Source organism: Hoplias malabaricus, chromosome 16 (assembly GCF_029633855.1).
Source record: "Hoplias malabaricus isolate fHopMal1 chromosome 16, fHopMal1.hap1, whole genome shotgun sequence".
Lineage (NCBI taxonomy): Eukaryota > Metazoa > Chordata > Actinopteri > Characiformes > Erythrinidae > Hoplias > Hoplias malabaricus.
Window position 1 is genome coordinate 24,422,924 of NC_089815.1, and position 13,916 is coordinate 24,436,839.

A 13,916-nucleotide genomic window follows, 5' to 3' on the forward strand; every position below is an offset into this window, starting at 1 on the left:
ATGAGTAAAGGATCTTTGAAAATCTTCTTATGCTCGTTCCTCACAGAAGGACACAGGTGTTGGACTCTCTAGACTTCAGCATGCTCATGAAGTTAAACTGGGCCGGATTGTATTCTCCTTTAAGGCAAGTGTGAGGGGGGTCTCGATTCTTCTCTCGAGACGTGACGCGGTAGTGAGCTCTGAAGTTACGCAGAGGGTTGTAGCCAGGGATCAGAGAGTCAGGACAATGGAAGCCCTCTTTAATGTATGAGCCGAGCTGTGAGACGGCCACGAAGCCGTCCTTGAAGGGTGAGATTTTGATGATTGCTGCGTAGACAAACTGGATGTACAACAAAGAACCTGCAATCACATATTTACTGTTAGCCAACGTATGCATGCAGATATTCTCACTGTTAGAACAATGCTTTGTATACTAGTACGGTTAATGTGTTTTATTTCTGGGTTTTTATTTTGTTGTTTATTTGTTTGGGGTTTTTTGGGCAGTTTGAAGGTGTGGGCTGCAGTTTACAGTGTATCAAACAATGAATACTGTGGGCAGCTTTGTCCATATTTATATTAACAGAAAGTCACAGTGTCAGAGGCCACACCAGCAAATGTAATGCCTTGTCCACATTTGTCCTTGCATTTTTTTGAGTGTTAAGTCAACGATTTTTCTTAAGAAAAAAACCTGTGTACATGTGAAACAGGCCTTAAGTTAGAAGTTAACATTTCAAACCTGTGGCGACGTCCCAGACTTTTATGGTTTTGTCTCGAGATCCAGTGAACACATATTTATCATTCACAGAGAAAGCTGCGCACATAACCCCCTCGAAGTAGAAGCCCTTAGGAACCAGAGAATTAGGGAGAAACATTAGCAATGCTCAGTGCAAAGGTGTCTGCCCTAGGGCTTGATAATTATGAACATTGATATTATTCCTAAGATCTGATCATGTATCCAAGAGCTTAATTTAAGCATGCTACAATGAAAGATAGGACTCATTCATTCATTCATTATCTGTAACCCTTATCCAGTTCAGGGTCACGGTGGGTCCAGAGCCTACCTGGAATCATTGGGCACAAGGCGGGAATACACCCTGGAGGGGGCGCCAGTCATTCACAGGGCAACACACACACACACATTCACTCACGCTACGGAAACTTTGGAGTCACCAATCCACCTACCAACGCGTGTTTTTGGACTGTGGGAGGAAACCGGAGCACCCGGAGGAAACCCACACGGACACGGGGAGAACACACCAACTCCTCACAGACAGTCACCCAGAGCTGGAATCGAACCCACAACCTCCAGGTTCCTGGAGCTGTGTGACAGCGACACTACCTGCTGCACTACCAATGCTGCCAATGATAGGACTGTCAGTCCTCAACTGTCAGAAGGCTGGAACAAACAGTATAAATCCATTCTTAAACTATTGACAAAGTGCTCCTTTCTGTTACTTCTCCTCATAAACAGCAGGTAGTTAATTCTATTTAAAACTTCAGCCTAACCTTTACCACCTTGTATTCCATGGTATGGTCCAGCAGCAGAGGGGTGAGATTCCAGAGTTTCTGGACGCAGTCCTCAGAGCCGACGAGAGCATGAGTATCCCAGTTGCTGAGGGCTATGCAGGTGATGGCAGCCCCGTGGTGGTCTAGTTCAGCCGCTGTGGCGTTTTTGAAGTTGTAGAGGGCCACTTCTCCTCCAAGTGTGCCATAGAAAAGCCTGCAGTCAGGGAGCAGGGCCATGGCTGAGATGGGGGAGTGCAGCAAGGTCAAGGAGTAGCTCTCGAAAGGGCCCTCCACACAGGGGAAGCTGTCCCGGGCCGTGATTTCGAACAGACACACATCATTCTCGTAGGAGACAGCAATCCGGTCTTCCCGGGGGCTCAGAGCCATGCTGCGGACCTGGGGAAGGCTTTCTGGAGGGGGCAGACACAGGGTCTCCTGACTGAACGCTAGAGGGTAGATGAGGATGGTCCCAGTGCGAAGACCACAGAAGAGTAACTGCTTCTGTTGAGCCAGCTCCATACAACACACCTCAGAGGACACCTCCATGCACTCAGAGGACAGACCTGAGAACACACACATGTGGTCACTGGTCAGACAGAGTGTGTGTGCAAAAGGCAAAAGGGGACCACAAGCTTTCCAGAATGTTGTAATGCTACAGGGACATGTTTGTCAGAATACAAAGACTGTGAGTCAAAATGTGCAGATTCAAATAATATACAATGTTAAGGTCTTTCATTTGTCAAAAACTAACAGAAAACAGAAGGAACAACTGACAGAAATATTATGCAAGCAATAAGACACACTACAACTTAGGTATTGTAAGTTCTCAGACAAATACTCTCTTGATAAAATGTATTGATATTAATTATTTATAGCTATTAACCTATAAATGTTGATTTATGTATAATAATTAATATGTAATGAGCTAGGTTTAGTGTAAGAATTACCCATGATACCCATGTAATGTTCTACATATTGTAATTAAAGTAACTAATTAATAGTAATTAATAAACTAAGTAATTAATAAACTTAGTAATTAATAAACTAAGCAATTAATTAAACCAATAATATCCAATGTTCTTGTGATAAGGATTACACCAAAAACTGATCTATGCTCAATTCTAAATATTTAATTATACAACCTTTTTTCCACCAAACCATGTGTCCGTTTAATAAATATATTCCTTCATTCATTCATTATCTGTAACCGCTTTTTCACAGTTCTTCACAGGGCGACACACATTCACACATTCACACCTATGGACACTTTTGAGTCGCCAATCCACCTACCGACGTGTGTTTTTGGACCGTGGGAGGAAACCCACACGGACACAGGTAGAACACACCACACTCCTCACAGACAGTCACCCGGAGCAGGACTAGAACCCACAACCTCCAGGTCCTGCTGCGCCACCGTGTCGCCCCCAATAAATATATGAATATTTAATATTTTCATGTCTGTATTTACTGCTTTGTGCCCAATGATTCCAGGTAGGCTCTGGACCCACTGTGACACTGAACTGGATAAGCGCTTACAGATAATGAATGAATGAATGAATGTCTGTATTTACTTAAACTAATTACTACAGATGTGAGTATTCAGTTCACCTTCAGTGCAGCTCCATGTGAAAACCTTTGCTTGATCTTCTTCTTTGATGAAATGGATAGTGCTGCCATTTTTGGAGATGACCACTTTGGGGCAGTTGGCTGGAAGACACGTCTGCGGTTTGAGTTTGGGATCATAGTCAAGCTGCCACAGTTTAAGTCGAGCAGAGCTGATGGAGGCTGAGATGATTGTGGTGTTGTACGCAAACACAAACGTTACCGGAGAGGCCATACCACTGAGAGAGTCCAGCAGCTGTCCAGTGGTTAACCCCCAGACCTTCAATTAGAAACCACAGCATGTCGACTTTGACAGATATATCACAGAAAACAGTACAAAACTCGCATTCAGAAACATGCACAACAACACAATCTGTTTCATTCTATTATGACACATTTATTAAATTATATTCATAAATAAATTAAGAACTACCTCTTCCACTTAACAATGGTTAAATATATATTAAGAGTATTATATTGTTTAGTACTGAATTAAATAACAGATTTGAATGAGTTAGATTAATTGAAACTGACCCGTATGATCTGGTCCAGACAGCCAGTGATGACCTTGCTCCCCTGACCATATGAAACTGCTGATAAAACTGTGGCCTCATGTTGGAAATCTTGGCTTCTGTGTACAGAGTTTGGCTGCATATGGAGCACAACCAGGGTCCTCTCACAACCTTAATTCAGAAACAGAGAAGCTAAGTATGAAGCCTCTGTAAAATGTGTCATAATGTGGGCAACCAGATACTACTTACTGAGAACCAGATACTATCCAAGAAGCCCCAGATACTATCAAGTGAACACTTATTAGAATATGGTGCTCACTCAATAGCATCTGTTGTTCAATTTAAAATGATCTGGTGCTCTCCCTGTATTATGTAGTAAAAAACACACGTTGGTAGGTGGATTGGCGACTCAAAAGTGTCCATAGGTGTGAGTGAATGTGCGAGTGTGTGTGTTGCCCTGAGAAGGACTGGCGCCCCCTCCAGGGTGTATTCCCGCCTTGCGCCCAATGATTCCAGGTAGGCTCTGGACCCACCACGACCCTGAACTGGATAAGGGTTACAGATAATGAATGAATATTTTATAGGCTCCATAATGTAGAACAACAAATACAACTTCAAACACCTAAGACTCATTTTAGTAGCACTTCGCTGTAAATCAAAAGTGTTCAAAAGCAAAAGTAATCATCCAACAACACAATGAAAAAATACCTGCAAGAAGTGTTTTCTCATCACTGCAGGGGAGGATAAATGAAGCAGGAGCAGGAAGCTCAACACTTGACAGAATTCCAGAAGCTGAAACCTATGGATATAGTCCAACAGGAAGGTTACTCTGAGGCCATGGGTGGTGGGAGTGGGTGTGGGGGTTATGTAACCAAGCTTAGCTAAAGGCCTTTTGACTAGAATTAAATATTTACCAGGATCAGCGAGTTCTCTTGAGACGCCATGAGAAGTTTCCCATATCTGCTAAGTGGGAGGACACGGGTTATAGTGAGGTCCTGAGTGGTGGTCAGATATCTGTGGGATTTCTGCAGGCCAGTGACAGGGTCATGGAGCCAGAGTTGACCATCCCTGGAGGCTATTGCCACTTCTTGATCCATAGCGGCGAGGACCAAACACTCTGCATTCATATCCACTTCATAAAGAAAATCTCCACTATCTAAGTTCCAGGCTTTGACCTAAACGTGGAAGCACAGATGTAGATTTTAATATGAACAGAGTAAAGACAGTAATAAAGTTTTATAAAAGCACCACTAAATCTAGGTTATCCAGGTTATTGCAAGGTGTAAACAATAGTGTCTCTTACTTGGCTGTGCACACTTGAGAGGAGCACAGCTCTGGACTCCAGCACATGGAGGAGCTCAGTGGTCCAGGAATCCACTGAGACAGCAGCCTGAATGCAGTAGAGCTGTTTACCACTGCACACATTCCACTTCCTAATACAGCCATCACCACCAGCTGATAAACAGTGATCGCCTTTACCTACAAGCTTTACACACTGCACTGCACCTGCAGAAACCACAAAGAGCCAAAATGGATCGAGAGTCCTACATCAGTTTAAAAGCAAATTTGAAAAAAGTAGCATGTTTACAAAAGATTTTAAAGGTGCAATATACAATTGCCAGCATTGTCTGTCTTGTTGTATCTGTCTGTGATTTCACCTAGCTGCCAGAGGTTATGCATTCCTAATCCCAACCAGTGCACTACGGCATTAGCCAAGGCCACCTCCGGCAGCCAAGCAAGTAAACTAATTAAAGTAAAAATACAGACAGTCCATCCAGGAGTGCAGGTTTTCTTAGAAGCACTGCACTTGTGCTGGTGCCATTACTATTTTATAACTAGTTTTAAATCTTGCTCTTTATAGCTGACAATAAAATGAAGTATGAAAATGAAAGAAAATTGTTTATTGCACCTTTAAATACAGATACAACTAAAACAATCACAAATTATTGTTATCATATTTTCCACTTAATCCACTTCAGGGTCACAGTGTAATCACAAATTAAAATTTTCATTAAATTAATGAAAAAATTTGAAAAGCCCTGTGAAGGACTGGCTCCAGGGTGTGTTCTTGCCTTGCGCTCAATTCCTACTGATTCCGGGTAGGCTCCGGGCCCACCGCGACCCTGAACTGGATAAGGGTTACAGATAATGAAAGAATGAATGAATGAATGAATTTGAAAAAAAGAAAGAATTGATTAATCAAAAACAAAGAATATTTGAAGAAAGACAATTAGCCAAAAGTCTGAATTAAATCGGAAACTAATGAGAAATCATGCTGGCCACTAACCTGTGTGCCCTGTAAATGTGTGAAGCACATCCAGATGTTTTAAGTCCCAAGCTATCAACAGTCCATCCTCTGAACCTGCTACCAACACACTCCTCTCACAGCAAACATCTACAGCAGTCACTCCTTCACAAATAAAGAACACCGTGACAATAAGTAAAAAGTATAAACAAACAGCCCATACACAGACTTCAGTACTGATTGACAACAAGATCTAAGACACGATATAAGAGAAAACCAACATGACATACAAAGAGACAATTATTATATTCCTTCTGGTCATTTCTTATGGTACATGAAGCATTGCTCTATAGGTGGCCATTTAACTGCCTGAATTTCTGAATATTTGAGTACAGCTGTACAGTTATGTAAGTGTCATTGAAGTGCTTCTTCTGTTTAATAATCAGTTAAAAGCTAATTTATATTAAAAGGAAATTTGGCCACAATTAAAACTAATAAAACTGTGACAATCAAAACTTCAAGACTGATACTGACTTTAAAATTCAAAAACAAAATGTTGTACGATGCCATAAGTGATCAGTTTAGCCATTCTCGAATCTTAACAATGTTCTGTTCTACCTTTAGTAAACCCACAGAGGGTGTTTTTCAGGGGTCCTCCGGGGGCCTGTATGAAGCTGCTCCTGGGCACCAGCACTGGGTCAGTGCAGGAAACAAACCAATCCTGGCACTGAGAGCACAGTCGTCCAATCAGAGCAGGGTAGGTATGAGCAAGAGCCAGAAGCCTGGCACTGATCTCAGTGAACAACAGGGAGGAGTCTAAAAAGAGCAGGTCATGGTTAGTTCATCTGTGGACTGAAGAAGAGGCTTCACTTTTTGTATTGTTGATTAAATTATGCATTGCAATCGTTCATTAATTTCTGTGGCGGTTTGTCCAAATTGCACCTGTCCATCACAGGGCATCACACACTCACCCAATCACTCACACACTCACACCTGAGGACAAATTCCCATAGCCAATCCACCTACCATCATGGAGGAACCTGGAACACCAGGAGGAAACACAATCAGACACAGAGAGAACACACCAAACACCTCACAGACAGTGGGCAGAGGTAGAGATTTTACCCACAACCTCAAGACCCTGGAGCTGTGTGGCTACAACACTAACGTAGCTGCCCACATTCCTATTAGTATAGTAATAAATATCTAAAAACACAAGGAGTCCTGTAACAAATTACATTACTCACCTATATTTCCATCAACAAAATCTATGGTAGGTTTCAGCAACAGAAAGCAGTCCCGGATCAGTTGTATTTCTGGGCAGTCCATGACATCAGCACAGAGTGACAGGTCCTGGATTACACTGGACACTCCACAGCTCAGAGTCTTACAATACAACCACTCTAAACTCCCTGAAAGTACAATAAAGAGTAATTATCACTGATGGGCTGATCTGCTTTGAACAGCTATAAAGTCTATAACATACACATATCTTATATCTTTCATATTGACGTTTAGCCTTAGTGCACTCAGGTACTCATGTTGATTGATTTTTTGTCTCGTTCACAAAAGACACTCCAACTCAACCCAAAGGCACTAGATGTATCCAACATCCCGATAAATGCCATGCTTTTCTTTGAAGCTTATATAAACAAGATTTCCAGAACTGAACATGTACAGGGGTTGGACAATGAAACTGAAACACCTGTCATTGTAGTGAGGGAGGTTTCATGGCTAAATTGGAGCAGCCTGGTGGCCAATCTTCATTAATTGCACATTGAACCAGTAAGACCATGTACATCCAGTGGTTCAAACACTGTGTCCTGAAGGCGGTGCTGTGTATCAGGACGACAATGCACCAATACACACAGCAAGACTGGTGAAAGATTGGTTTGATGAACATGAAAGTGAAGTTGAACATCTCCCATGGCCTGCACAGTCACCAGATCTAAATATTATTGAGCCACTTTGGGGTGTTGTGGAGGAGCGAGTCAGGAAACGTTTTCCTCCACCAGCATCACGTAGTGACCTGGCCACTATCCTGCAAGAAGAATGGCTTCAAATCCCTCTGACCACTGTGCAGGACTTGTATATGTCATTCCCAAGACGAATTGACGCAGTATTAGCCAAAAAAGGAGGCCCTACACCATACTACTAAATTATTGTGGTCTAAAACCAGGTGTTTCAGTTTCATTGTCCAACCCCTGTATGTCTACAACGGGTTCATTATAAAGAAGCAGAATTCTGACCCGAATTGTATGTCTCACCTAGCAGTGAATGGCGCAGCTCTTCCCATTTTCCTGCATGTAAGAGGTGATAGGGCAGTTCATGTAGCTTCCTAAAGTTGGCAATTCCTTCAGTGAAACACAAGGGCTGAGACGGCACCTTCGCAGAACAAAGCAGATTGATGTTTAATGTGTGGTACGTGGCAGTGTACGAGTTATCAGTGCTTTCTTTTTTAATTGGCGTTATATCAAATGTTGATGTATTATTTTGAGGGTGTACTTTTCTGTCAGTGTTGAGCTGGGTCATCAGTGGAGGTAGAAGTATGGGCTTGAGATGGCCCTGGCACCACTGACCAGAAAAGTATTCACTAAGAACAGTGTGCATCTGAACTCTCAGCTCCACAGAAAGGTATTTCTCCTTCACCGCTTTGGTGAACTGCCTAGAAAGTCAAATCCATTAGACACCGAGTTAAGTTTCACAACTCCACAGAAGAGATACATTTAAAAACACTCAGTCCTGGTGACCTTAGCCAGAAAGCAAAAACAAATCCTAAATGAATAGTGTTAGATTACCTGTGGGACAACCCTATCACGACAATGCCATTTTCCCATCTCTCCACTAGATGATCCCCTAGGTCGTGTTTGAGACGAGCCCACAGCACGGGAGGAAAGCGGATGAGAGTGTGGTCAGGGGGGAGCTGGCTCTTGTAGACCTCGGCTAGAACATCGTTATCTAATGACAACACGTCCCGTAGTTCTGCCTCAGACAAACCATATCTGTGAACACATTGATCCAATAATGAATATGTTTAGACCTCCTGCATTTTCAGTTCAACTAACAATAAAATTAAACTTACAGTTTGGCTAAAGAAACCAAGTATATTTATAGCATTTAGCATAATGCTCTAACAAAAATGCTTAGCACATCCAATGTACATCCAACACAGCTGCCCATGTGGTGTCCACAGTGTCTTGCTTCTTTAGTTTGGCCTAAAAGTTTGGGTCTAATATAGACACCTGTTGAAAGAAGGTTACCATGGGCCAAATACACATTGAAAGGGTGGTTCTGATTTGGTGGTAAGAATAACAGATCCAAAATTCCATACGCAAATGTGAGAATATTTAAGAAATAAGTAACTCTCAGGGCTAGTTTCCCAGAAAGGTATTAAGCTTAATCCTGGGCTGTGTCCCGAATGGCTCCCTCTATACGTTGTTTAGGACACTATTGACTGTGCCACCATTTTCCAAATCCTAACATTTATTTTGAGTGTAATTTAAGCCAGTACAATCACTCACAATGCATTTGTATGCATTTGTAATTTATAGTAAACATTTGTAATTTGCATTTGTAATTTATAGTAAACATCGTTGCTCACTAAATGACCTGAATGTGAATCAGGATGTAACACGAGTTTGTTTGTTACTAAGCAATGAATCGTTTTTGTTTCCTACTGTTACTAAGCCCATTAAATAGTACCTTACTATATAGCAAAATAATAATTAGGCAGCCATTTGGGGCACAACCTCCTTTCAATGGAAAATCCCATTCAAAATGCGGTGTAGTCCAAGAGTAAATAAACTAACCTTGATAAAGTTATGTAACCCAGAGCATGGCGGACCAGTTGCTTGCCGTGCTTTACCTCCAGGGCCTGTAGGAACAATGACATCACCTCTAGTGCTGACCTACCAAGGCGAACATCAGACATGTTGGTATAGTATGACCAATGCTTTACAACGTCCAGCATGAGCTTCAGATGTAAGGGACTTCCACTCTTGCTGAAGCAATGGAGGATGGCATCCCCCTGCTCCGAGGTGAGTTTTCGCCCGGCAACATACATATAGGCTTCAGTGATGGCCTTCCCTTGATCTAATGTCAGCGGTTCTACTTCAAAGAAATATTTATCATCACTGATAAGTGCGGTCAAGGCTTCCAATGGAGACCCTTCATCCAGGGTAGACACCACCATATGCACATTTGGAGGAATTTCTTTAGGCAACCACTGCAATTTATGAGCACTGTTGATATGAGACAAATGGTTCAGAGAATCCAGGATGAGCAGAAGTGTAACTCCTTGTTCTGACACTTTCTGCATCATGGCATGGAAGAACCTCACCAACCTGTCATGTGTGTTGGCGGTTTGTGGGCAAGGGGTCTCAAGGCCAAAAGCTCCACACACCTGAAAGCAGATACCCCTGAGAACAGAGTCCACATCTGAGCTGAGTGGAGATGTTCCGAGCATTCTGAGGGTAACCAGAGCTTGTGGATCCAGAACAGCTCGCATATCCTGGGCCAGCTTGCACAGCAAAGCAGTCTTTCCACATCCTGGAGGCCCATAGACCACCAGAGGAGCATGGGGGATGTTGGACGACTCCCACATTTTGAGAGAGAGCTTACCCCGGAGACCATCTCTCCCACAGAAAACAGCACACATCTCACTGCTAAGCTTTGCATGATGGAAAAGCTCCTGCTGAAGCCACACCCACTGTGGACTCACTGGGGCAGAAGCTTGCCTGTCAATCTTCTCCTTTATCTGAGAAACAATTTGCTTGCAGAAGCTCTCCAGATAGTCCTTGTATTCCTTGCTGTTCTCATCAATGGCAGCCTTGCTAAGCTCTACACGGTGGATGGTGTGGTCATTAGAACAGGTGTAGATGCGTTGTTTCAGACTGGTCAAAAGCTCCTGAGCTTCAGTGTCCAAGAGTCCATCAGCCGTGACGTCGAAGAACTTGGAGACATGCTTCTGTTGTTCACTCTTCTTCAGCTGAGGCAGTTCCCTGACAAAGACGATAGCTGAAGGGTTGTCCTGTGGAGGCCTGAGAAAACCCTGCTCCATCTCCCACTCTATCACTGTGTGGACAACAAACCAAACAAAGTCACACAATGGATAATAGCTACCTGACACATTTAAATCTCTTTATATTTAAATTTAAATCAGTGTGGTCAGAGAACCTTTATAAACCGATAAATTCTCTCACATGACTTGAAGAAACTGTGCATTTGATCTGTAGTGATGTCTCCATCTTTCTCCGTCTGCAGAGCTGCAGAGCATAACAGCTGTAACAGCCGAGCCTCAGTGAGCTTCCAGGACACAATATCTCCATCCCGCTGTGGTCCAGTCTCAGGCCCTGCATTGTTATAATGAGGATAGTATGTTGTGATTGGCTGAAGGACATATTTAGGGGGTACAGAGGTAGAGTCTTTGATGAACCATCGGTTAAGGAGTGCTAAGCCTTCTTGGTCCTTGGAAAGTTTACTGAGCAGAAGTTCAAACTCGTTCTCCGATATGAGGCGAGGGAGAGGGCGGTGGCCATATTGACTGCCCAGCAAAGCCTGTGAATAATGAGCAAAACACAAACACAGAAATGATAAAGTGGTCAAAGAGAACCCGGGCTCAGTCTGTAAAACAGTTCATTAACTACATACCTATAATTTAATATAAAATTGATGGCCACGCTTACAACAAAACTAGGGCCGGCTGACACTTTCTGACATAACTGGATCTCCTGCAGACACAGCTCTGTTGTCATGTGATCAGCAGTGATGGAATCACTCACACCCCATCTGAAATCCACAACCTAGTTTGAAAAAACACCACAACCTTATTATAGGTAGGTAGCAATGTATGTTTCTACATAGAAGTCTGCACTACTGCACTACTACAATAAAAGTCCTTGGGCAAGACTCCTAACACAACGGTCGCCTCACTCTATAACAGGATTTGAATTTGGAAGTCAGTTACCAAATGCTGTAAAAGTACAATAGTAATTGTAATTACCATTGTAAAATTGCAATTGTGAAATGGTAAATCTACAAATGCAGCATTACTGGAGTATTCTTTTAAAGAACCTGCCGTGAAAAGCTTCTCTATGGAACCAAGGGCTGTTCTAATACGCCAAGGTCCTGGACTGTATTTTTTTGGCGTTTTCCCTTCTTTCAAAATTTCATCAGAATTATATCCAAGATCAATCCTTTGCACATTTACTTCTATAATAAATCAAGACATTTTTTTCCTCCTGAAAAGTGACCTATTTAGAGATACGTCTTTATAGTTCCAATAACATCAGTCCATGATTAATTCTTTTATAGAGTCCTTAAAAGGGACATATTATGAAAAAACAGTCCCGTGTTCAGTACATGTGAACATTCATTTGAAACCACTATCCAAGAGCTGCTGTGATGAACTGAGCTGTGGCTCATTCTAATTTCTAGGAATAAGCACTGACTGTTGAAATGGGGAGAATGGTGCTGGACTATTTTAACAATGCATGTCACAGATGTTTCATTAAAACCTTATGGAGCTGTGTTAACATGTGGAAAAGGGATAGCAGTTTGATTTATTTCTGGTTAACATTTGTTCTTTATTCTGACTTGAACATATTCAAATGCAAGCACAAACCTCAAAGACTAGTCCCAGACTCTGGCAAAAGTCTTGTATCTCAGTGTAGGCTTTGTCCCAAAAGGCTTTCCTCTCACTACTCAGATCTGCCAAAGTTAAAATACATTTACGCATGAGAGTTATTTCAAGTGTAATGTTTATAGAAATCATCTGGCTTCAAACAATGACTCACTCCAATGAAAAATGAACAATTTGAGCTTCAAATATATGAGGTTCATCTACTGCTTCATAGACATCTTTCTGGGGAGATTCCTTGCACCCAAGAAGTGCACAATATGTCCAAAAATATCCAGACATGCTTTCTAATCTTCTGACACAAAACATCTGGCTGTTGACCCATATATTATACAGATTATGAAAACTGTGTGTATATAAACTGTGTGTGTGTGGGTGGAGAATGCTTAAATATGCTCATTGGCTTCTTCCAAATTTACTCTATACTTTTTGTATGCAAAGGTTAGTGCAGCCCTGGTCAAATATGTTTTTACTCAAGTTCTACAGAGAAAACACTTCTGCACTTTAATGCATAATTACAATTATTTGCCAAATTTAACATAATGAAAAAAACAAACAATCTTGGTCTGTAAAAACCAGGTTTTAAATTATTATATTTTGGTCTTGGACATGTGTGAAGTAAGAATAAAGCTTAAAAACAGTTAAAAAAAGGTTCTTCCTTTCGAGGCGTACCTGAGAAAGCTGAGCTGATGAATACTCGCACCACTTTGGACTGAGGCTGCAGACAGTGGGCGTCCTGTCCCCTCAGTCCCTCCACTGCCAAGGCGTCCACCACGGCCATCTCTCCTCCACTCTAACTCAGAGACTCCCCAAGCTTCAGCCCATCACTCGCTCCTCTGCTCAGAGCGACATAGCAGCTGAAGAACATGAAGACAAAGCAGTGGTGCTTTAATAAGATTCAATAAGTGTCAGTGCTCAAAGAAACATGACTTCGGATCTCACAAAGTGGCACAGCTTACCTTTCAGTGCTGACAGAACGTGCAGAACACACCTCAGATTGGCGGGGTGCACTCATCTGAATGTGTTTGTGCTCAGATCTATTCGTTATTTCATCCACAGAGATCAGGTACACCAGGAGAAGCCTTTGTTTACCACCCACTAGCTGACTTAGTGATGGGATCCCTTAGGAAAGCCAGCAGCTGCTGTTACACTTAATTATCTTGAGCAGGTTGGACGGCTCAGCAGCTATTCCATATAAACTGCAACATTTAAAAAAAAAAGAGGCCTTTTTTTAGTCTTAACTAATTAATTACAGACTTTAAGATTGGATGTAAGAGGAGTGTGCATATATCTGATATCGTATATCTGATATCTAAACCATACTTGCTGATGTGAAGCCATCAACTGTTCACTTAGCTCCTAAGACTGTGATATTGGATAACGTTGACGACTTCATGAAGAAAAATAATAATAAAACTAAGGTAAAACCCATCTG

General features: G+C 42.1%; 1 protein-coding gene across 1 annotated transcript; it reads right to left on the reverse strand.

Annotated features, from left to right (window-relative positions):
* Positions 1-40: 40 nt before the first annotated feature.
* Positions 41-13,292, reverse strand: nwd1 (NACHT and WD repeat domain containing 1). The gene is made up of 19 exons (XM_066648116.1): positions 13,154-13,292; positions 12,467-12,552; positions 11,529-11,645; positions 11,046-11,400; positions 9,654-10,917; positions 8,643-8,846; positions 8,350-8,509; positions 8,112-8,229; positions 7,092-7,256; positions 6,463-6,660; positions 5,887-6,009; positions 4,903-5,105; positions 4,514-4,774; positions 4,308-4,398; positions 3,622-3,770; positions 3,073-3,367; positions 1,495-2,048; positions 716-821; positions 41-339 (listed from the first exon to the last, which is right to left on the reverse strand). The coding sequence occupies exons 1-19, from the start codon at positions 13,260-13,262 to the stop codon at positions 41-43; spliced, it is 4,857 nt and encodes a 1,618-aa protein (XP_066504213.1). The 5' UTR covers positions 13,263-13,292.
* Positions 13,293-13,916: the final 624 nt, after the last annotated feature.